The sequence below is a fragment of the Larus michahellis genome, chromosome 15, assembly GCF_964199755.1.
Source record: "Larus michahellis chromosome 15, bLarMic1.1, whole genome shotgun sequence".
NCBI classification, from domain to species: Eukaryota; Metazoa; Chordata; class Aves; order Charadriiformes; family Laridae; genus Larus; species Larus michahellis.
The window spans coordinates 5,099,127-5,123,059 of NC_133910.1; the positions used below are offsets into that span (position 1 = coordinate 5,099,127).

The window sequence follows — 23,933 nt, forward strand, 5'->3', positions numbered from 1 at the left end:
AGAGCCATCAGCTGGTGCCCAAGCTGTCAGGTATCAAATCCAGTTTCCCCTGCGAAAAGGATCCAGGGTGTGTTCTTTTCTGTGTGTTCATAACCCACCCCTTTTCCAGGCCTTTAACGATCTGGGCTGTGATACACCTCCAAAAGCCAGTCCTTGCCTACTTAGCAAAGGTATTTTTCACACAGCAGCTCTGTCTGATGTTCTCAGAGCCAGGGACTTTACCTTCTGCCCTAATCACCAGTAAGCAAGCCCAAGGCCTTCATGATCCTTGAGATACTACAAGTTCAAGCAATAAATCCACGGTGGGAGAAGAAATAGATCTGAAATCTCCTGAGGCCAGTTTCTCTGCTCTAACCACTAAGCAACACGTATTTTCTTTTGTTAGGGTTTGATCCAGTTGTAGTGCTGGGGAGGAGAGGTGGAAGTTAAATAGCTGAGCATGGTTTCACAGGTTGCTGTCGTTTTGTGCTGGGTGGAGGACTCACAGATGCTGCCTGTGCAGCCCGTTAGCCCAAACCTGCAGAAGGTCCGCATCAGAAAACACTCTTGTCAGTGCTGTGAGAAGAGGGTTAAGTGGAACTGAATTCTAAGTCTTATTGCTTTTAATATAGTTGAATAAGCAGCTCATTCAGCTGTTACTAAGTTGGTGTGTTTTCCTGTTTTCCTGGCCTCCTAGAGAAGTGGGATCAGCATGTGATCTGTGTGCGGAAGGAAGAGTCCTGGTGCAATATGCCTTCAGCGCCTCGTCCCCGATGCCCTGCGATCCCTCGGGGCACTGGAGCCCCCGGGAAGCAGAAGGTGAGTCACAGGGCTGGGGACAACGAGGTGGTGGGGTGGGGGGGAGGCGGGCCAGAGCAAAAAGGAGAGCCACAAAGGCAGAGGGAAAATCTGAGAGTGACTGATCATACCTGTACATAGCATGAACAAAACTAGAGGACAGATGAATACACTGTGCCCTGAAGTAGTGCCACTGGCTGAAATACCTGCGTTTTGGCCCCCGTGTCCTGACTCTGCCCATGAATTAAATGAATTCCGGGAGCTGAACCTGAATTTCAGAAAGCAGCAGAGTGCCAAGAAATGCTAACCATTCACATCTGCCAGATGAACTCCTCAGGGGAGCTGTTTACTCCTTCTACTCCAACTCCGAAAGTTGAAGAATTACATGTCATTTATTTGGGCCTGATTTCTGCTGCCTTCGCTTTCATTGAATAGTAACGGGCTGTGCCGGCAGCCAGGCGGGAAGGAGATTGCCCTTTGGGCAGGTGCTCTGCAGCATGAACGCAGGTGACTACGTCAAGCCCAGTCTAGTTCAGGGTGTTTTGCAAGTCGTGCTTGCTGCTCCGCTCTAGAGCACGTTGGAGGGAGCGTGGTCTGCAGAGCTGGTCGTACAGTGCCATTAGATCTCCATCATTAACTCTCCTCCATATGCACCTTCCGTTACCTAAGTAGGTGGATGTGGTAGAGCATATTTAAGGTTGTGCCAGGCAGAGGTCAGTAATCACAAATTACGGTTTGGAAAGAGCAGAGTGTTATTTTAGTCTGTCCGTCACGAGGTGTTCCTTTGGGAGCAGCACACTCTGGGCTTAGACTTCGCCGTGAACATACAGGTGGGCCAATCTCTGGATTTTGCAAACTCATATACAGATATGTCCTGACATTAAGGGCTTCTCTGTCCTGCGGCTACAGTACGTGGGAGTTATTCTACAAGGAAGATTATTTGTAAGCTGATATGGTGATACATGCAGTGCCTGCTCCCAGGAGCCCTCCCTAGTCCTTCAGTGCAGCACGCTGAGTCCCCGCCGCGTGATGGGACAAGATGTGTGGGCAAGCGTCCTCTGCCCCACGCACTCGTCTCCCAGGGTGGGGGCCCAACAGAGGTTGCGGTTCACTCCAACGCACCCCCCCAGTGGGGACATCCAAGGGCCAAGGCTGCCAGGCACAGGGCAGAGCGCGCCCGCCCCTTGGGTGGATGGTGTTGAAGAGCTCCATCCTGGGAAGCAGCTCTCCGGCTACGAGTGTGACTGGATTATCAAGTAAACAGGATTACGGAAGTCTGGATCACTCGCAGTAGTGGTGCAGGGTAGAAGGTGGAATTTCCCCTTAGCCAAGGATTACAAGACTTTGAAACCTGGTTTCGTTTGGAACAAAACCTGAAACTTTTGAAATTCTCCATGAAGGAAAATTAAAAACAAGAAGTGTTTGAGGCTGGCCAAAATGTTTTGTTTAGCTCATATAATTCCTCTTTCGTGAACTTCAGTTAAATGATGACATTTGAAAATATCCCCTTTTACTATATAATCTAGGGCACAGGCAACTTTTAATATCAAAATGAAAAGTGTTTCAAAGAGCAAAAGTGAAATGGTTTCTTCCAAAAATGTCAAAACACAATGTTCCAATATTGTTAGAACTTTCTTCCCATTTTGTCTTCCAGAATAAAATTTTGGACAAATAAAACCAATTTTGCAAAGTGTTTTGATTTTGAAAGAACTGCATATTCCATTGAGATATGCAGTTCCATCAAAATTTCTCCAACGAGCTCTGATTTGAAAACTTCTAGATCTCACACGTCTTGCCAGCGGCGTCATTCCTAGAGAAACTAAGTTGCTCTAAGATTTATTACTCAGCTGCATTTTGCATTTAATTTCCTCTTCTTACAGTGTGTGCCTGCATGTTCTTAACTATGAAGGGTGCAGTCTGATCCTTATCTACCTCATTCAGTTGCTGTTGTGCCGTGGCTCTGGAAAGAAAATTTGGGAATCCTATCCTCTTACTACGTTAATAAGTTGTCTCCACTTTAGGGCAGAAAATACACCAAGTGTATGGTATTTTGTTGCTCTGTAATTTTCTGTCATCGCCACCACACTCCCTGACGTTCAGGATCTTTGACTGCTTGCACTTGGTCTGAGTTACAAATAGCACAGTTAGATCATTGTCTGGCGTCTTTAATTGTCTATCTGTGAGTACTCAAGCATGCAAGCTTTAAATTCACTTTCTGCAGGCGTTCATGTGTGTAAATCTCCAGTGCTTGAGTGTTCATGGAAAGTGAATACAAAAGAGGCATAAGCATGGCCAAAATGAACTCATTTTAAAATTTGAGACGACACTCATGGAAAATGTTTCGTAGTACTCATCCAGCTTCTTACCAGAAAACCACATTTCTCACGTGTCTCTGGTTGGTCTGATTTCATTTTCCTGAGGTCCTGTAGCGTTGTCACGCTACACGGTTACCCCAGGTAGTTGACCCTGGCTGTGGTCTGGGTTATGTGTGAGCCGTGCCCATTGCGAAACTCTGCCATGGGGCCGGTGTCCTTCCTAGTGCCCTGCTTGTGCCCAGCGTGGTGGGGTCCAACCCCCCGGCTGACGTATTTTGTGATTCTTTCTCAGCCAGTTGTGCCTTTCGCATGAGTGGCGTTTGCTCCTCGGCAGCAGCTGGGGGAAGGCACTAGATCTCGGGCAGTTCTGATTTACCCTTTACCTTCACCACAGAGCAAAACAGCTTTAACCTGCCTGGATTCTCACCAGCAACCCCAGCTAGATAAACAAACCTTACAGCACCTCCGCAACTCAGCCAAAGGGGGCTTTTATATATTAAAGGTGATTTTGGCTCAAACCCAAGTACGTACCTTTGCTTTCTGTGCAATATATGCATTTATCAGGCAGTTCCTACTGCCTGGCTCACTATAGGCTAAAAGAAGCGTGAGAATATAGTAAAAAATCTTACTGCCTTAGTGCCCTGCCTTTCCCAGTGGCCAATATTTCACTCCAGAGCGATTAATTCTGTATTTGCAAGTGGAGTTGTCTCACTTAGACATTAGAGTCCCACTGAAAGGAGGTTGTAGGGGGGCGGGGGGCGGTCTCTTCTCCGAAGGAACAGCGACAGGACAAGAGGAAACGGCCTCAAGTTGTGCCAGGGGAGGTTTAGACTGGATATTAGGAAAAATTTTTACACTGAAAGGGTTATTAAGCACTGGAACAGGCTGCCCAGGGAAGGGGTTGAGGCACCGTCCCTGGAGGTGTTTAACAGACGGGCAGACACAGAGCTCAGAGATATGGGTTAGTGACGGGTTTTGTCAGAGTTAGGTTGATGGTTGGACTGGGTGATCTGAAAGGTCCCTTCCAACATGGACAATTCTGTGATTCTATGGATGATCCCTTTGTCTTGAACATGTAAGAAATGTGGCAGGTGAGTTTTAGTTGTGACAGTGTCTGCATCCCGTGTGGCTGCTGATCCCAGCTGGCTCCCCAGACAAGTGTGTCAAGTCCCTGTCCATGTGCGGGGGCAACGGAGGGGTGTTCATTGCCACCACTTCACTTAACTGCATGACCCGCCAGGCGGTGGCTGTGGCTGATGTTTTTGGGGTGGCCTCCCTCACAGCCTACCATCCTTGCTCTCTAACCAGGAGATGGGATTTGACTTCGCCTCACAAAGCTCACATTCACATTTTGTTAGGCAAGGCATGATGATGTATGAGGTGCTGCTCTGTGACCAATCTTGCTGATGATCTCATAAGCTTAAAGATTTCAGAACCGGGTGCACAGGGGCAGAATGACTACTACACTATTACTTTTTATATGCAAATATTTGTAATTTTTGAAGTATTTACCCATCTCTAGAAATCTAGAGTTACACGGAATAAGGTTTCCATCCTCTTCTACAATTAAATGAATGTTTCTTACCCAGGTCTAAGTGTCTGATGATATTTAAGAAAGGGGCTCTATATGTCAACTTCATTGAGGTTTTTAATCTATGGATGACTACAATCAAGCTCCCATTTTGGGGTGATGATCTGCATTAAACTCCCTGGAGGCTGAATTCAATTCACGTAGCTCCAGGGATCACACCCAGATCTAACAAAACACGTAGGTTTATTCACTATTTAAGTCTTACAGAGGCCTTGAACTGGAAAAGATGAATTTGCCGGAACCCAAGGGGAGACCACTTTTGAACACGTGCTAGGCTGTGAGCCATGAATCAACTCCATTTTCCTATCTGTGAGATGGCAGTGATAAGAGTCACAAATCTTTCCCAAGCCCTCTGAGATACTAGAGTTAAAAAACACCTTCTTAGGGCTGCAGGCAGGAGCTTGCGGTGACTCTGTGAGAAAGTCATCAGAGGGCCCAGCCCAGCGCATGCGGACGGCAGCGAACGTTGTGAGATAACGTGAGTCAAAGCGGGTATTCGCTACTCAAAATGATCATAGACAGTACTTGCAAGCTTGCCAGGGGGGAAAAACTTGAGCGTGTTAAATGGAACTCTGGCTTTCTTCAAATTATATCGCTGCTGCGGTCTCTCCAGATGCTGAGGTTAGTGGCTTTCCCGCTGCTCTGTGGCATGCGAGGAGGAGAGGAGGGCTGTGGGGCATGTGTGGGTGAGGGAGAAGCGTTGGAAGTTGTGCATCTGCAGGACAATTGCGTTGGATTGTGGGGAGACACCGGGAAATCTGCATCTGGGTTCATTTGCTACGAACAGGAGAACTCCCCGTGCTGTTTATCCTTGACAGAAGAGGCACATTTCTAACACTTCATTGGATCACAGACAATAAGAATAACCTTCACACATTGCCCTTTTCTCTTTAAATTAGTAGTGATGTCCTGTTTGTTCCTGTTTGCCCGGTGCTTTATCTTACTTTCTTCCTCGATTGCAAGCAGCTGTGCTCTCTCTTTTTTTCCTTTGCCTTCTCCATTTCTCTCCTCTCCTTACCTTTCTTTATCTTTACTTTTCCCTTTCTTCTTTCTTGTACTTTGCCTTCCCTCTGTCCTGCTTGCTCCCTTTTCGTGTCATTATTTGGGAAGGAAGAGGGAATTCATAGCTGTCACTGGATTCTGTTACCAACTGTTCCACCCATCTGACCTCTCTGGATCTTGCAGTCCATGATTCCGTGCCAAATTGTAATGTTACCATAGTATTTGGGAACCCAGCAAGCATTGTGGCTTTCATTAGTTTTTAGTAATACCTCCCATGTAGTTAAACATAGCCAACGGTGAGAAATGTAAAAGTACAAGTGCCTGTTGTTTCATCACAACGAGTGCAAAGAGCCAGCTCAGACCTGGGCTCCATGGGCCTCCGAAAAAAGGGGTCTTACACAACGTGCTAGATTAGCCTGGAAATGGTATAGGAGTTGCCCCTCAACAGCACAGGGCAACAGCTCCTTGGAATCAACAAAAGCCCTTTTCTTGTCTTTGTTAAAGAGAAAAAGGTAGTATTAGACTGAGAGGCAAGGAAATAAGTAGGATCACGAAGGTGAACTGAAGGCAAAGTGAGCGTTTATCAGGTAAAGTACCAAGTGGAGGGGGTAGAAAATACCATCGCTTGGCACAGGGGAAGGCACTAGAGATAGGACATACAGGACCAGACGCACTGGCACAGTGTGTGCTGTCCCCTCCAGCTGGACACTGACACTGGGTTTGCATCTCTCACGCAGCCAGGAGATGTTGGAGTAACATTCCTCCTCTCTGTGCTGGCCATTCTGCTCAAGTAAATAATTAGTTTCCTGGACAGATGCGCTCTCCTGCCACCAGTTTGTCTTTCAAGACTGATGCCAATGATAACCCATGTTCTCTGACTTTTTTGTGCCCTGTCATTGTTTCCTTCTTTCTTTCCAGGGCACCCTGATGTTGAGCAACCTTGTAAATCCAGTGTCAGAACATGGAGTCCCAACTCAGCAGTCAACCAACACACAGTGCCCCCGGCCTGTCCCGAGCCTCAGGGCTGCTACCTGCAGCTGGAGTTCCGTTATCCCCTGACTCCAGAGTCCCTCACAGTCTGGGTGACATTTGTTTCCCCAGACTGGGACTCCAGCGGAGCGGTGAATGACATCAAGTTGCTCACCATCAGCGGGAAGAACATTTCTCTCGGTCCGCAGAACGTCTTCTGTGACATCCCATTGACCATAAAGCTGGATGCGGGACAAGTGGGCGAGGAGGTGTATGGGATCCAGATCTACACTCTGGATGAGCACCTGGAAATTGATGCTGCCATGCTGAGCTCCGTCCCCCACAGCACGCTCTGCGCGGACTGCAAACCCATCCAGTACAAAGTGGTTCGGGACCCTCCTTTCCAGTCTGGCTCTCCAGTTGTCATCTCAAACCTCAGCAGGAGATTCGTAGACACGTAAGTACTGCTTTCCAGAGAGCTGAATAGACTTGTTCAGAGAAAAACAATAACCTGTTCTTCTCATCCTGTTAATGTCCAGCATCACAATTGATTTTTAGGATTTTGAACTAGATAGACACACCAAGCATTACCAGGAGAGGATATTCTCATAGTTTGTCTCTGGAACCAGGAGCATCACACTCAGGTGATATAGCCTAGAATTTCATAGATAATTTTTGAGAAATTTCTGGGCTAGTCGTGCAGAGTCGTGAAATTCCGGCTTTCCTTAACCTGAAAGGATATTACAAACTACCTGAGCTATGATAAGTTAAATGTTCAAGATAACCTCTGGAGTGACATAGTCATCATTTCCTTAGAAATCTTTTGAAAGTAACGTTTCAATGGAGGAGACAGGATGGCTTTCAGTACTGGAGCACCAATTAACTGCTAAAGAAAGGATGCAAAAAATACACTTGCATGTTCAGGTATATAAATGAGTTTCAACCGCTTTCATTTTCTGCTTTCATGTGTCACTAAAAAACCTTGTGGTGGAGTGGCATTGTTCTAACACAGCGAACGTGCCAAATGTGCTGGTTTTGGTGTAGGGACTGAGTTTTTTCCCAGCTGCAGTTATGCACGTCGAGTCAAGAGACGCATGTTTGTTGAGGAAAGTCCAACTTCAAAATATTTAACGATTTCAAGAGATCCACGGTCTACCCGTAGGCATTGTACAGCGGCAAGAAAAACATCTTTTGCATAAGATGATTCCCTGGAAATGATTCACTCTTCTGTGGGAACAACATGAAGCTCTTTTGAAAAATGAACACCAGATAAAAGGAAACCTGCTAAGAAAACTGCACTCTAATTTAGAAAAGATGATCTAATTAGTACAGCTAATATCAAGGAAGCATACATCATTATGGTCTTCTAAAGCATATTTAAATATAATAAAAATGATTAATTCACAATTCAGTAATCATGAGCTACCATCCCTTTCATGGCCCAATTATACAGCTGAGAAGATGCAAAACGTCCCTATGGATTTAAAAATTCACGGTAACGAACAATAGTGAATGTAAAAACAAAAACCCAGGACATCACTGAGGTTACTCATGTGCTGAAAGTTAAGCATGTGCTTAAGTGCTTTCTGGGGTTGTAGCCTTGTTCCAACAATTGCTGGCACATACCATGAGATGAATATTGGCATATTGGAAACGTGGAAAACGGTGAATTTTCCCATGGTTTTGCTGCGAAAGCATCTTTGCCTGAAACCTGGCCCACTCTCATTGGAAAATGGGACTGGTTTGGTTTGAAATATTTGCATACCTTAGCACAAGTTCCCACAGAAACAGGTCCAGTTTTGAGTTCATAACAAAATGTGAAGAAAAAAAAAAAAAAAGCCCCAAAACATAACTTGGATTCTGAGTTCTGTTCCCTCGTCTTTTGTTACGATTTTGTGGGTGACTTCTGGCTTATAGCCAGCTGTAGCGAAAGGGTGCTCTAATAATTGAATCAGTAGCCAGGGATTAATGAGAATTTTCCTGTGCGTCGCTGAATAACTCACACGGGGTAACATTACTGTACCTCTCTGCGTGCCTCACCTAGTTACATAGCCAGCTAAAAATCAGACATAAAATTTGTGTTAGTCTTTCTGGGCTCTACCTGTGATCAGTAGCCAGTAACGGATGCTCCTGGAGGCTGGCACAGCCAACCTCACCCGGCCTTCTAGTCTCGCTGGCCGCACGTCGCCTGTGTCTTTCCAGGGACTCCAGGGAAAATCCTGCCGGTGAGCTTCGATGAGATGCTTGGAAAACTAAAAAAGAAGTTTTTAGTCACTGGGTGAGGAGTCAAAGATGCAGATTGGTAAGCACTTGTAGTTGGTTTTGATTCAAGACTTCGGCAAGTGCTTGAAATCTTGAAAAGTGGGGTGCTTTTTTTATCCTGATATGCCTATGCGCACGACGCTGACCCGTGTCCCCTGGTGACGGGGGTCATGCACATTCGTAGGCTGATGCTCTGTGTCCAGCCTGCGGCTGGGCCATACCTCGAGACGCAGCAAACGTGTTGAAACTCTGCGTGGGGTTGTGGGGTTGTAGTAGAGGCAAAAGCAAGATGAATTTTCCATTAGCACCTTCTGCAAAGAGTAGCTACGGTCCTTATCCTCCATAAGCAGGAGGCAAGGGGAGATGCTTCAGGGACAGAGGCTCTGGGCCTATGTGTGTATATGTAGAGGTAAATGCAGTCTCTCTCGACCCGTTTTCATCTGCCTGTCTCCTTCTGTACAGCTGGAATTCAGCATATCTGTGCAACCAGACTTTGCAGCCCCTTTATCTCTCTGTAAGCCCCGAGCCAGTTACCCCTCCTTTATGCTGTTGCATGTTTTCCATATTAAATAAAACGACACCCCCACATGTTCTATGGAAGGTTATTTTGAAGGCGGTCGCATATCTTTACTCTTGCCTCCTCTGACCTTGATCCTCACTTTCTCTTTTTCTCCCAAAGAAAATATTTGCTTGCACTGTTATCTCTGAGCAAGATCCTTTCCCCAGGTGTGGTGATGCTGAAAGAAAAATTAATTTATCCTACCTTCTTCCCATCAAAGAGAGGGAACTTCTCTTTAAGCTGAGAGGAGAGACAGCCTTTAATGGATAGCCCTTGCCTAGTCAGCACTGGGTGCTCCACGGAGGAGAGTAAATAACTAGAACAGTGGAAACCTTTTATTAAGAAATGCAAAATAACGCAGGACCTTCTGTTCTCCAGCTGAATTTTAATCTCAGCTCTTGGCTCAAGCTGAGGGTAACAAACATCTCTAAGGGACAGGACCTTATCCTTGGACCTTACAGAACCAGGCAAGATACGCTCAATTCCACTGAGTACGATCAGCCGGAATTGCTGGTATCTGTGGTACAAAAGGAGAGTCAGAGCCTAGGAAGAGCGCAGAAAGCTAAATAAATCAGTGGGGAGAGAAAAGAGGTCAGGCCAGGTGCAGCACAGAACTGCTGAGTCTTCACACCGCAGCGAGCGATAAGCAAGGAGCCTCATCTGCAAATCTCAAAGTCTCAGCTCACAATTCAATCCAAAGTTTGGACTGTGCTCTCACGTAGAGGGTTCCACTCTGGCTGTTCTCTAGAAAAAACGTGTGCAATAGTCACAATGGTGGATGTGGTAATTGTTTTGTTTTGCCCTCACTTTGCCCTTACTATCATGCTTTTACGCTCACATCGTCGCAGTGGGAAAGTAACCATTGCCTTTGCATTTGTTGGTAGCAACTACTGATTTTTTATGAGCTCAGTGAGAAGAGAGTGCCCACAACGAGATGCTCTCCTGAGGCTGTCACGGGGACAATTAGGTGTCAGTCCCACGGGGACAGTCTGGGGTGAGCAGCCCGCGTTCCCCATTGCACTCTCAGTAGCCGACTTTGCGAGCAGTGAGCAGCCGGCAGTCCTGGCGAGATCTAAGCCGAGAGACGCCAAGGTTAGTTTTGGCAAATTGTCAGAGTAACTGGAAAAGTTTCTTAGAATTGGAAATTTTCCCAACTTTTCTGCCACAGACTTCGTAGGAAACCTCAAAACGTCGTGACGGCAATGGATCAGGTCATCTTTGTCGTGTTAACCTGTAGGCTTTTTCAAGACAAAGGCATTGACTGAAATAGCCTTAGGAGGAATCCCAGCATGAAGCCATGGTACAAGTTTTGGTTTTGCAGAATGGTACATCACTGAGAAGCAAGGATGCTGTCCTGTGATACGTTCATCTGAGCCATTCTTACACTGACTAGAGCTTTAGTACCTAAGTGACACCTAGAGATACTGCAGTCGTACTTGAAAAACAAAGGAAAAAGAGACTGGGAGAGAAAAGTGCATTTTTTCATATAGGGAATATGTTTTTCTTCTCAGTTTTGGCTGTTTTACACCTACGTTCTATGGCTAAAAGCTTTATGTTGCTTGATAATAGTTGGAAAGGACTGGTCGTCGTATGTGTACAGTTGTTGTTTAAGTAAGTACAATATTTTAAAATATTTTGTTAGAATCAGGAGTTCCATTCAGTGCTAAGCTTGTAAATTCTGTGTCATTTACTGTGTTTTAACTCCGCGTCTAAGTCGGTGGAGGGCAGATCTCACTAGGGCTTCTTGGGGTGGTTGCAGAATGACTGAAGGATTACCATCACCAAGCTTGCAGGTAATTGGAGGGCTGCTGTGGCACCCTTCATGGGTCCTTAGCGTTCCATGTGCTTTTTCCAGAACAACTGTTTCAAAATTGGCATTATTGATGCATTTGCCATTTGTTCCTGGTATCCAATCAGAAGGCCGTATGATAAATGACTTGTCAGAAACCCCAGATGATGAGTAGTTGAAGGAGATGGAAAACGATTCTTAGTCTGAATGTATATGAAAGAGTTGGTAAATTCCTACAAGTACAAACAAGCAGAGAGGCTGGAGAATCGGCAGTGGCTATTCGTAATGAGCAATAATTCATTACAGCCAATTGTTGGTGTGCCTTTTAGCCCCTGAACTCAATAGGAAGACACGCGTTTACATGACCCAGGCCCAGCTGAACACAGGACTGGAAAAATAGGAATATCACAATGATGATTTGAAAACTGAAGTCCCCGCTGAATGCACCACTAAAATTTCATGGCAACATCTGTCCTTATTATGGCATTCCTTCCTTCATCTTGAAGATCTATTTCTCTATTTTCTGAAGGTCTACCAGCCAGAGGAATGTATGATCTAAAGCAGCTGAAATGAATTGCCAGATCCATCTGTCATGAAGATAATTAACACCATATTTCCACCCAAGCAAGATACAGATCGCTGGGTGGATGTTCTCCCAACACCAAAAGCTGAAGCCCGTATTATCACCATCTTCTGCTCACCCCTCCTCCACAGTTACCATGCCAAACCTCTCTTGATATGCCAGGAAATACTGGGGAGTATCTAAGATAGGACTGAAATGTTAAGAAAGCACTTTACATGCCCAGATTTATCTGCAAGAGCTGCTAGGTTGTCCGTGTGATATCGGCATGCTACACATCTGGATTCCCAACAGGCTTTAGAACTGTATACGGTATTCCAGATGTCCTCGTGCACAAATACTTCCCCAGCTACCCTGGAAATGCCTTGCCTTGATGCGGTACGGACCTTGTATGCTTTTCTTGTGGATACATCCCACTGATGGTTCGTAGTTGTCTGGCAATTGAATAAGTACAACCAACTGCTTCTTCCCCTCTCGCTTGCACTGAAGAGCTCCCAGCTTATTCTGAATTTCTTGATTCTACATGCATAATGTTGTCTTATACCAACATATGCGCCATTTTGAGACATCCAGTCCTGCAAATTAGTCATTTCTACATTAACTCCATCTTTCTCTGCATTGACTGAGCCTGTTTACCAATTCTGTGTTGTCTGGGAATACTTGGACTTTTGGGTTCAGATCTTTCTTTGCAGGAAATATTTGTTAGTTAATCCCAACGTGAAAGACAAAATCCCATTTCCATTCAAATTTGTCTTTCAATCCAACCTATTACAGCTACTAGAAGTAAATGCAAAATATTGTCATCTCAAGTCCCTAAGTACTTGATGCCTGCTCTCACGCCTAGCAATTCCCACAGACCTGCCATTATTAAAAGCATTTGTTCTCTAGTCTGCAACTAGGAGGTTTATTTCCCATAATTACATAATTCTCCATATTATTTCTCTCCAGTAATATATTAGAGATCCCTATCTGTATCCATATGAAAGTTTACAGCTCATCTCCAGTAAAAACACTTTTACCAAGCTTCAACATGAACAGATTTACTCCTATTCATGTTTTCTTGCTCATTCCTCAGAGCTTCCCTATCATTAGTTTGCAGTGCTGCATGGACAAAGCTATTTTGAGCTTTCCCAAGAAGCAAACACCCTTCTGTCCCACCAGGTTTCTCTTACCCCTATAATTTCCAGTTTCAGGTGCAGTACTAGCACTGCGAATTCTTGCCTGGTTCTTCATCCAGAGTCCTTGCATTAAGGAGTAAATGTTTCAGTTGTTCCTCCCTGGCCCTAGTTTCCCAACTGGATTAGCAGCCGTGCTGGCACTGTCTGAAAGCCTCCGCGTGTCGGTGAAGAGCTTTGAGTGTATCGGAGCTGCCTGTGATTAGTTTTGGCAAAGTTTAATCTTCAGCTGGTGTAGGACAGCGTGGCAGTCCTGGAGCTCAGCAGAGGTGCTGGTGATCCACGAGCAAGCATCCTCCGTCTTCACGCCTCTCCGAGGCCCTCTCTGGCCTTGGCTGTGTCGTCAGCTCCTTCCTCACGCAGCCGGTATTGATTGCCCTCTTTCTGCTTAATGAACCTAGAAGTTTCCCATGATGAAAGAACAGAAAAATATGGGACGATTGCCTGTCCCACACCTTGCCTTCCAAGAGCGGGAAACTGGTCATAGGCTTCTCTGCCCCTAACAGAGGTGATGGTGGGATGGAGAGTTCTCCATCCAGCAGCATCTTCGTCGCCAACATCACCCTGGGGAAGTTCTTCCCTTTCCCGAACAGTGTGGCCTCGCCTCTGGCTGGCATGGCAGCGGGGAGCTGGGACTGGGCAGGGGGGCAGCAGGGATGGTGGATTCTGCTCCTTGTGCCAGGTAGGAGCGTGTACCCCTGCTCTACACCGAGAGCTCGCTAAGCCAGGAGGAAAACTGCTTCTTTTCCTTCACATATGTTGTGCTGCTAAATACCAAGGTAGCGGTTGTTATTATTTATAGCTGCCAGTAGCGTGCCGGGCGTTTTACAGAAGAAATACGCCAGGTGCCTTCTTTCAAAGAGCTCACAATTAAATGTTAGAGGCTAGCAGTGCCGCTGCTCCCAGGGATTATACATCTCCACTTGGCTGATGTGACTTGACAGCTGGAAGCCACGTTCTGATGGCTTTCCTTCTTTCTTGCTTCCTTCATTAAAGGTGCCAGGTTATCTTTGCGAGAGAATAAAACCAGCTTCCTGACCCCACACACAGAACAGATAGAGCAATTTTTTCCCTTACCACCCTCTGCCAAATTGCCTTCACCCTGCCCTGGAGAAGAGAAAGAACAATTTGACGGTCTGTGCCCATTCAGTAGGCAGCTTTTCTGCTAAGCCTGTGCAAAGATGCCATTTGGTGCCAGCTGTAGTGATAGATTTGTGATTCTTCGCTGTTGCGGTTTCTTATGTAAGGCTGTAACTATAGCTGGCACTTGACAAAACCCGTAGCTCCTGTTCTGGCTCGGCCCCACATGATGCAAGAACAAGGTAGTAAGGGCGCGTTTATCTTTTTATGGGTTTGTGATCCTGGGACAGGGCAGCCCAGAGGAATTTTTCAGCCTTGGTCTATTTTGGAAGGGTGGGATTGCTCTGAATGATCCCCTCTCTTAAAGAAATGACTCGAGAGCACGGGAAGAGCCAGGGAAGAGGGACTGGCCCATTTGGGGAATGACACTTTGCTTCGGGATGGGCTCTGCCAGCTCTGCCCCAGCCAGGGACTCCCCGGGGACTGCTGCTGCACTGGATTCACGTCTCCAATGTGCCTCCTGGGCAATGCGTAGAGGCTGTAGAGAGATCAGAGCCGCAGACTACAACTTATCCATGTGCAAGTGTCCCTGAAAAAGTGAACGTTAACTGCTCTCCTATTATTAACCAAATAGATACTATTAGAAATGGATATATTTAATCACTCCCAGCCAGGGTGGAATTTGAACTCACGACCTAGAAGTTGTAGCAGAGTTTTCAGCTGCAGGATAAAAAAAAAAAAAAATGAAGGTCAAACAGGACTTTTCCTGCTGGGCAAAATAATTTATTGCAGGTGAAACAGTCTCAGATATGTGGTAAATTAGGCTGTGCATTATCTCATGGATAATAATTTCTCTCTGATGTTTGCCTTCTTGTGTGCATCTTTATTTTGGGCTCTAAATAAGATAAGAAGCACCAGAAATCTCCCAGGAATAACAAATGCATTTTCTTTGCTTGATTGAGGAAAGAAATATTGGACAGACATGTGTTATGCAACAATTTAAAAATAACTCTCTTGTAAAACTTGGAGTGAGCCTCAAATACCGCAGAAGAAGCAGAAATGTGTTACCTACCTTTTTATCGGCAGCGTCAGCCAGTACAGCTTTTTTCAGCTACTTTTACTGAACTCTTGGCCTGATCATTTCCTGGGCATTTTATTTTAATATACTTTCCTCGGAAATAAATTCCAAGCCTCTGTTAAATTTGGAGCTACACTCAAACAGGCAACTCTTTGAAAATAACGCCGCAGTAACACTAAAATTCCTGTGCTGTCCTTAGGACCTAGTAGGATACAGCAACAGACAAGACGGAAGCTTTTTAGGTGTGGCATTGCACGGCACCCGTCATGGGATTGCTTCATCCAGTCTTGATCTTAGTCTTTCTGGACAGGATCTTCTTGAATGTACAGTGACATGGGGCATCTCTGTGCTGATGCCCCAATTCCAGCATTTTCCTGGAGCTTTTTGTGATAGGAGGGGGAAGGTGGAAATAAAGCTCATTCTTCTCTGCAAATTGTGCCCCAGAGAGGGTGCCTGGAATTGGACACCCCAAATTATCAGCCGCTACTGAAAATACTGGCCCTGAGTGCAGTAAACCAGATCATTTATTCACAGTGGTACAGATTTTTTTTTAAAAATGTAAGACCAGTTGCAGATGTAATGACAATAGAGGAAATTAGCTCATGATGGGATTTTAGAAAGAGGCTAGTGGAAATATGTTCAGTAATGTTCAGTTATTAAACCATTAAAGATCCCACTAGAGACCAGCTAGTAGGATTTCTCATAATCTGAAGTGGCTTAAGGCAAAACACAGAGCCCCTAAGGAGGGAAATGACAAAATGTTCCTTTGGAATAGTCACCTCATCTCCTCACCCATCTCGCTGTGCTCTGCTGTGCGGCGTGCGGGAGAGCACATACATCTCTCTGCCGCGTACGCAATGTGTACATATAGGCTCCCTCCCTCCTCCCGTGCCACAGCCCCCGTGCCCTTGCCCTCCAAAGCGGAGTTTTGGTGAGGAGAGATGGTAGAGGTGAAACCAGAGAAAATGGCAAACATCTGTGTTCGCTTGGGGCCCAATCTAAGCCCTACTGAAAATGAACATAATAACTTCCACTGGCTTCAGGAGCCTTTGGATCAGGCGCTGCGAGCGGCTGCTCCTGTGGCTCTGTTTACCATTTTGGTGGGATTACATGGAAACGGGAGGGTATTAAGTTCTGAAAATGGAGTTCTGGCTCAGGCCTGTCGAAAGGAAATCCTAGAGGTCAGCTCTGGATTCAGAGAAGCTCAACAACGCTATTCTGCCAAGTTGGTGACCCTAAATTGGGAAGAGCCTTCTGCTCACGGCGACAGCGAGCCTGGCAAAGAGGGTAGCAGCCAAAACGTTCCCAGCCCCAGTGATGAATAATCGCCATGCGAAAGATGAGGGATGGTTGCTGGGGTCCCAGACCCTGTGCAGGGTACAAGCCAGTGCTGGAGTCCGTGCGGATGCTGCCGCCAGTGGTCCTGCATGGAGAAGCCACGGCACAACCGGGATGTCGTTAATGGTGTGAGTAATCAGACAATCCTTATCCAGAGGCACGATGCAACAGGCAAAGGTTCGCCAATGACGATGATGTCCTTTAAAGCAATTAACCTGTCCTAACCTGCCTGCTGATCATGTTACTATTTTCTGTCTGCCGCGCCAGTACACGGGGGCACTGTCCTCAGGGGGTGGATGCTGGCACCGTTCCCTTGAAACCGATAGAGAAAAGTGCTGGCTTCCACCGGTCGGGAGTAGGTGGCTACGTCTGAGCTTCATGTTGAGGAGCACTCCCATCTCAGCTTCGGGTCTGATGGCAGCGCTGGAGAAGCAAACACAACAGATTTCCCCCTCCTTCCCTGCTTCTAATAGCAACCAGGTGCTCTGACACTTAACCCGTGCGCTGCCGTGAAATTGCCTGTCTAGTACAAACACCCGTGTGAGGCCCTGGGCCTCTAGGGTTTACGTTATCACAGGATTTGTAACCCAGCCGCATTTAGATCCTCCATTTATATCATCCACCTTAAAAATTCTTTTTTTTTTTTTTTGTTGTTGTTGTTTAAACATGAAAGTAGAAAATTGTCTCTTGACATTTTTTTTTTCTTTTGAGAAAAACCAAGAAATATCTTTAAGGCCTTGGCTGCAAACTTTGTTTTTTATCAAACGTGCTACTGTGTTTTAAATTGGTACCAGGGCAAATACTTGGACGATTATATCAAAGTCTGCTGGAGTTAATCAGTTGCATGTATATCTATATGTTTGCCACTTAAAAAACTTACAGTTCTTGCACAAAGGACAGAAGAAATCGGTCTGTGAAAAAAACAAATGTTCAAAACCAAATGTGTTTAAGGTCCTAAACAGGCGCTGGGTTTCAGAGCTGAGGTGCTACAGCCAGGCATGTCGTCCTGCGCCAGGACATCTCGTGTGGGCAGGGAGCTGGTCGGAGCAGCAAAGGCACGTGTTTGCAACTCAGGGGAGCACACAAGCAGCTGAGTTGCAGTGGTTTAAACCTGGAGTGTTTTGCTGAAGCTTCTAAAGTTACATGAGATTTGCACCAGCATAAGCAAGCGCAGAGCTGTAGACTAATTGACTGTTTTGATTTTGTGGTGATTATGAGAGTTGGTGGTGACTTTGGTTCATAGAAGTATTTAATGGAGCAAAGGATATTCCCCTTTTCCTAATAGGTTGGATCTCTCAACCTTTGACTGCGGTCTCAAATGCATGGGACCTCCATGGTATTGCATGAGGGAGTAAGGTGGTTGGTTTAGATGTTGGAAGAAATGCCTTCCTGATGCAGTCACAACCAAAAGTTGAGTGTGGGCTTTGTCTTGGTGCCACTGCTTTGAATGGTGACACTCAGGGCTTCAGAGAGCAGAGCCACCTCATGGTACAAACAGCTCCCCACCAAGTATCCAGCTGAGATGGTCTGTTTAGGTCATTGGCTGCTCTGTCAATCTTCTTTGGAAATACCCAGTTCAGGTTTAAACTGGATTTGGGAGCAGAAGTCCACCGTAGAGTCCCCACTCTCCCATCCAATCCATGAGCGTTCATTCAGTCCTTCAACTACCCTGTTTTGATTCGCTTGTAAACAAATAAATCATAAAAAAGCCGGAGGGCATGGAGCAAACCCACCACCTCTGTTGGGACCTATCTCGTCATGGATGGGGAGAAAAGCCTCTCCAAGGCAGCTTCCTCAGCATTTATGTTTTCTGAGTCAGCTCGGTGTCTGGGAGCGAGTCAGGAGACTTGTTTTGAGGCCTTTGCACCTGCCATGTCGTTGGGCTTATCCAAACAGCGAGAGATTGGCCCGACCGCAGCTGAAAAAACAGCCCGTCGCAAGAGCTCGGGATTTTTGACGTCCTTCTTTTGTTTACAGCATCCCACCCCTCCTCTCTGCCGACTCCAGAGCCAGGCAGGAATTCTCTTCATTATCTTCTGCCGTGCTTCTCATGCCATTTTTATTAAAAGAAGGAAAGGCAAGGCAAGGGGGAGCGTGTGCGAGAGAGGAGATAAAAGAAGAAAATGGTCATATTTGTACAGTCAATGGCAACACAGGAAAAAGGATGGGAGTTGGGGAGCAGGTCTATTTGGGTTGTCCTAAAGTGACCTCATCCCCTGGGTTACCCTTTATCAATTGCTTTTGGAGCACCTGAGGATGGGGGAGCCTGGAGACACCACGGTGGTGTTACCGAGAGGTAAAACTGAGCGCAGTTGAACGACCTCCTCTCTGAGGAGCGACGAAGAGAGCAGTGCTCGCTCCTCCAATCTGTAAACATTGAGCCCCAGTTCAGTGACCAGGACTAGGAGGCTCTAAACATGTCTGAGCGATGCAGTGCTGCTTCACTGAGTTAGTGGATATTTGGGGTGTTTCAGGACCTCTGTAAATGCCATTGGGTGTTTCGGTGGTGGTGAGCAGCCTGTGGGGACGGACGGGACAGCTCCAGGCTGCAGAGGAGGGGACAGGAGATGGTGTAGACCTTCAACCCTTCCACGTATGGTTGTATTGAGTCCACCTTGAGCAGCTGATGCAAAGCGTTGCAACAAGTGTATATGTGGGGTCACTGCCAGCAGATTTCCTGTTTTGTTCGGCAAGGCTTCCTTGCCAGGGAACGGTGACAGTGTTAGAGGGAAGCGGGGACATTGCTGGCAGACCAGGGCTCGTTCTGGGCTGTGGAGAGCTGACTGGGAAATGTTCTCTTTTGCCTCAAGAGTTTGGTGGCTATTTAAGGTCAAAGAAAGATGAGTCCTTCATGGGGACGCTTGAGGTGTGGAATATGCCTGTTTCACGTGACACTGCCTGTGACAGCCATAATTTAATTGGGGATGCCTAAGACCCCGTCATCTTGTCCTTAAATAACAGGAACGCTGTCTGCTTTCATTGCTCTCTGGCCATTTGTGTTTTCATAGGGCAGAAGCTGGGATCAGCCTTAAGGATATTTTCAATTGTGTTGGAAACAAGTCTTTGCTGTACAAAAACCCTCCCTGCTGTTATTTGTAGTAGGAAAAACATATATGCCCTTGTAGTAGGGAGAGATGTTTGCTTTCCCTCGGTGTTTTCCCTGCATCTCGAGCGCGCGCCGTGTCCTCGGCTGCTGAAGCCCTACCGTGAGCACAGAGCAGAAGGGGTTGGGGCAGTCTCAGCCCTCGCAGGTCTGCTGGCGCTCAAGGGCACGCACCTTGCTTCTGTAAATTCAATGATCCTTTAAACCCACCTTGGTCAGAGTAGAAAACAACTTCCCAGAGGTATAATTTTTCCCGTAAGTTTTACCAGGAACACCCAAACTGAAAGCAGAGGTCCCTTGCCTGGGGGACACAGCAAGATTAACTCAACTGCCCAGCCTCCCCAGTAAAAACAGGAAAAGAGTTAGAGGGTTTTATATTCCTGACCCTGGCTCTGTCACTCGCCACAGCAGACAGGAAAGTTGCCCTCGTGGTATTTCACACGGCACGTCCTAATTCCCCCTCTAAGCAGAGGGCTTGAGTCATTGCTTTTTAATAAGACTGCCTCCCCACGGGCGGAAGCTGCAGCGATCAATGCGGCTTACTCAGTTCTCGAAAAGGTCATTAAAAGACCATAGATATAAATTTAAAGGAGTGTTTGTTCACATCCTTAATGTTAAAGATGTTCTTCTGTCTCACTTCCTTAAGTAGCATCGTACGAAGCCAGCGTGCGTCCGACCTGCCTGACAGCAGAGTGAAAGAGCACATTATTGCTGTTAGTGTGCCACCAGCTCCGAGGAAAGGCAGGAGAGAAAATAAATGGTCAAAAATCTCACTTTTATCACCACTTGTAGCAGAGCTTCTCTTGCTGACATCTCCAGATACAATCTGTAATACCGACCTTGGTGCCCCATAACTGTATGAGAGAGAATAAATTCTTTTTTTGTTTGGGTTTTTTTTTTTCCCCCTTGGTTCTTGTGTTCCTTCCTCCCTCCCTCACTATGGTACTGGATTACTGCCCAAAGTATTGCACATGTCATCCCATTAGCACTATATTTTTCCGAAATGTGGGTACTGTGAAGGAACGCTAAAGCTCTCAGTTGCTGCCGATACAATATTTTTAACAGTTCAGGAGGACAGAAGTATCTCAAGTTCCAGTTGTTGAAACTTGTGAAGCGCCACATCCAGGCAATCAGCTGCAATCAGGGTTTTGCCCCTAGTTTGATCAGGCCAGGGTGAGCTGAAAGTGCGATGGCTTGAGTTTTGAGTTTCTAAGGTGGCTTTGTGGTGCTCCAGCTGCTGCACATCTCCAGCTCTGATTGCGTGATGCTGGAGGGCACCTCTGGAGCACACGGGCTCCCCGTTCTGGTCTCCTCTGGGCACGGCTGGTTTGTTGGTGCTGCCCTGGGGCTGACAACTGGGGGCTTCTCTGCTGTCCCCGGCACGGGGAAGGTTGTGAGGCTCCAGGTCGCTCTCGACTGGGCTGTCTGAAAGGAGACTGGGATGAGGACGGGGGAAGGATTGGCCCCGCGGCTGCAGTGTGGGACTGGAGGGCTGGCCTCTGGTCCCGCCATTGCTTTGCAGGGACCATATGTCTCTAGGCATTTGTCTTCCCTTTCCTCTGTATTTTATCCTAAGACAAAGATACTACGTTCATAGCTCATGGGGTATTGTGAGCATAAATAACTTCATAGCTATTTTGTACCCAAGCAGTGTAGAAGTAAGGGATGCCAGGCTGTGCAAATACCTAAATGGGTGTGTAAGAAGTCAGGTATTTTGCTCACCTTCTATTTTAGAGAAGAAATGACCTTTTTTTTTTCCCCCCGTCACTAAACTATGAGGATCATGCGCCTGTTAGGACATACCACTTCTCCAAGAGCTTTCCATTTTTGAGCAGTTGGCAGCCTCCCCTCGCCAGTGGGTAGCAGGTGACAGGATTAGACCAAAGCCCGGTGCCCCAAAGCCACCGTCACTCTCCTCCGACATCTCTCCCCACCAGCAGTCTCCGTCTTCCCTCCGACATCCGCAGGGTCTCTCCCCATACGCAGCTTTGCATTCACAGTCCGTGCAGCTAAATACACCAGAGCTCTCCCCACCTAATAACTTTCATTTCCAGTTTTCTGTCTTATTCACCCACATACACATTCATCTCCAGTCACCTAATAATTTATAAACACCATATTCTCTCGCTGTGCTTAATTTAGTACTATGTCTTCTTCCACTATGTTCTGCCAGCTTCCCGCCCAGTACATAAACAAACGTGAACTTTCCCTGTTTTCCCTTTGCTTACATGTACACACAAGCAAACACAAACACTCCCACACCCTGAAACACGCTCGCAGAGGCACACTTTCTGCTGTTCACCCCATCCCTGCCCATCACCTGTGGGTATTGGTGGAAATCGCAGAAAAAAAATCAGAATCTGCAAACTACTATTTTGCACTCGCGCTTGTGATCTCAGCGCATCGAAAAGCAGCATGGATTTATTTCTTCTGTAGCTGTTATAGCTGCCCGAACTGTTCATTTGTTAACAGTCTTTTCTAAGAATTGAACCTTTTTTGTGGTTAGCAGATCCCCGGTGACAAAATCCACATTTCTGCAAGTATACTTGTTAATCTTAAATATTTTACGAATGGTTTTGAGAAAGAACTTGAGAAATAACTGCTCTTTAATAACCAAGGCTTGCTTCTGCTTTGATTTCATCAGTATATATCAGAAACTTCCTGTCTTAATAAGTGGATTTATCCGGGAGTGAAATCTAGAGGAAACCATCAGTGGGTGTTTGGCCACTTAAGTTACTTCCTAGAAGGTTGTTTTGTTTTGTTTTGTGTTTTTTTTCCAAAGCAGTTGTTTTAAATAGGTCCCAAGGGCAGGAGTTTGCAATTTTTCACTTTGAATAAACACTCTTACCAATACCTGGGTAGATGTCTCCCCAGTCTGTAAGTGAATTAAGATACTGTTTGTGCTGTGTGAACTCTCGAACGCAGCTAACGGGAGCTACAGAGTGCTGCCGGCAGGAGTCAGGTGAGGAGCAATGAGAAAGCCGGTGGTGTTGGGTTTTCACCCCACTGAGTTTCACTCCCCACCTCGGGGGTGGTAACGAAGAATGAAATCCCAGTGCTGTTCGCGTGCAGTTCTTCCAATGACAGTTATTTTGCAGGCACGGTATCCATGAGAAACAGCTTTGTTGTAAAATATAATGTGTGATATTGGAGTTTAAGTCATGCTTGTTAATTTAATGAATGTTGTAAGGAGATACTTATTTCACGAAGTTGAAGATTTCAGTAACTACAGTCCATTGATCTCTGCTTCAATGGCTTTGTTGCTCTGGGTAGTAGATCTCTTCGTAGTACACACTTCATTAGCACATGCTTTTTGACCAAGTTCCTGTGACAAAAAGACCTGTATATTACTGTCAGTAATTGGGGCAATATGAGCGTAGTCAGTAGAGGACTGGCGTGGGTTAGGAAAGAGCTGGGTTGCGTTATGGGCTCTGCAATTAGCCTGATTGATGACTTTGAGCAAATCGTTTTGCCTTCGCCACTCCGTGGCTTTACAAATCGGCACAATGAGGATAATGGTAATGAGTTTCTTTGTGGAACGTTTTGAGCTCTGATAATGTAAAAGACATTATAAAAGAGCTAAACATTTATATTAGGCTTATATTATTTCTGTATTGCATATAAAAAATTATTCCTCATTTACCGATGCACAGGATTTAGGTAATTATGGCTTTGCATAAATATGTAATAGTTTGCTAAGTCTCTCGGTGAATATTTCAATGCTAATACCGTGATCCAGTGCTGGGGTGTGGATCCTATTTTTTGTGCTCTCCTGGAGAGGAAGAAACCTTCTTTTTAACCTTACTGTTTTAATACCCATATGCAAAGTGGATAACTTCTTTATCTATCACTGAAACATCCCCAGTCCGATTCTGTCTTGAATTAATAGGCAAATTCTCACTGGCTCCAGCTGCAGTTGGATTGAGCTCAGGAAGTAGAATCATGGAATCATAGAATCGCCCAGGTCGGAAGGGACCTTTCAGATCATCGAGTCCAACCGTCAACCTAACTCTGACAAAACCCGTCACTAACCCATATCTCTGAGCTCTGTGTCTGCCCGTCTGTTAAACACCTCCAGGGACGGTGCCTCAACCCCTTCCCTGGGCAGCCTGTTCCAGTGCTTAATAACCCTTTCAGTGTAAAATTTTTCCCTGATATCCATCCTAAACCTCCCCTGGCGCCCTTGGTGTCAGCGCCATGCCATCTCTCCCGTGGGTAGAGTTGTAAGCAGCAACACACCAAACCGCATGGTTTTCAGCAGCAAATAGTTCAGCTGTCAAGTGGCCAAGAGTTGCACCTGTTTCAGAGCTGTGCA

At 46.1% G+C, this 23,933-nt stretch overlaps 1 protein-coding gene across 1 annotated transcript in view; it reads left to right on the forward strand.

Moving 5' to 3' along the window:
- Nucleotides 1-23,933, forward strand: part of PAPPA (pappalysin 1) — a 186,277-nt gene that overhangs the window by 68,672 nt on the left and 93,672 nt on the right. Inside the window, exons 6-7 of the mRNA XM_074608689.1 lie at nucleotides 677-798; nucleotides 6,604-7,111. Of these exons, the coding sequence (XP_074464790.1) occupies nucleotides 677-798; nucleotides 6,604-7,111 (630 nt within the window). The remainder of the gene's footprint in view (nucleotides 1-676; nucleotides 799-6,603; nucleotides 7,112-23,933) is intronic.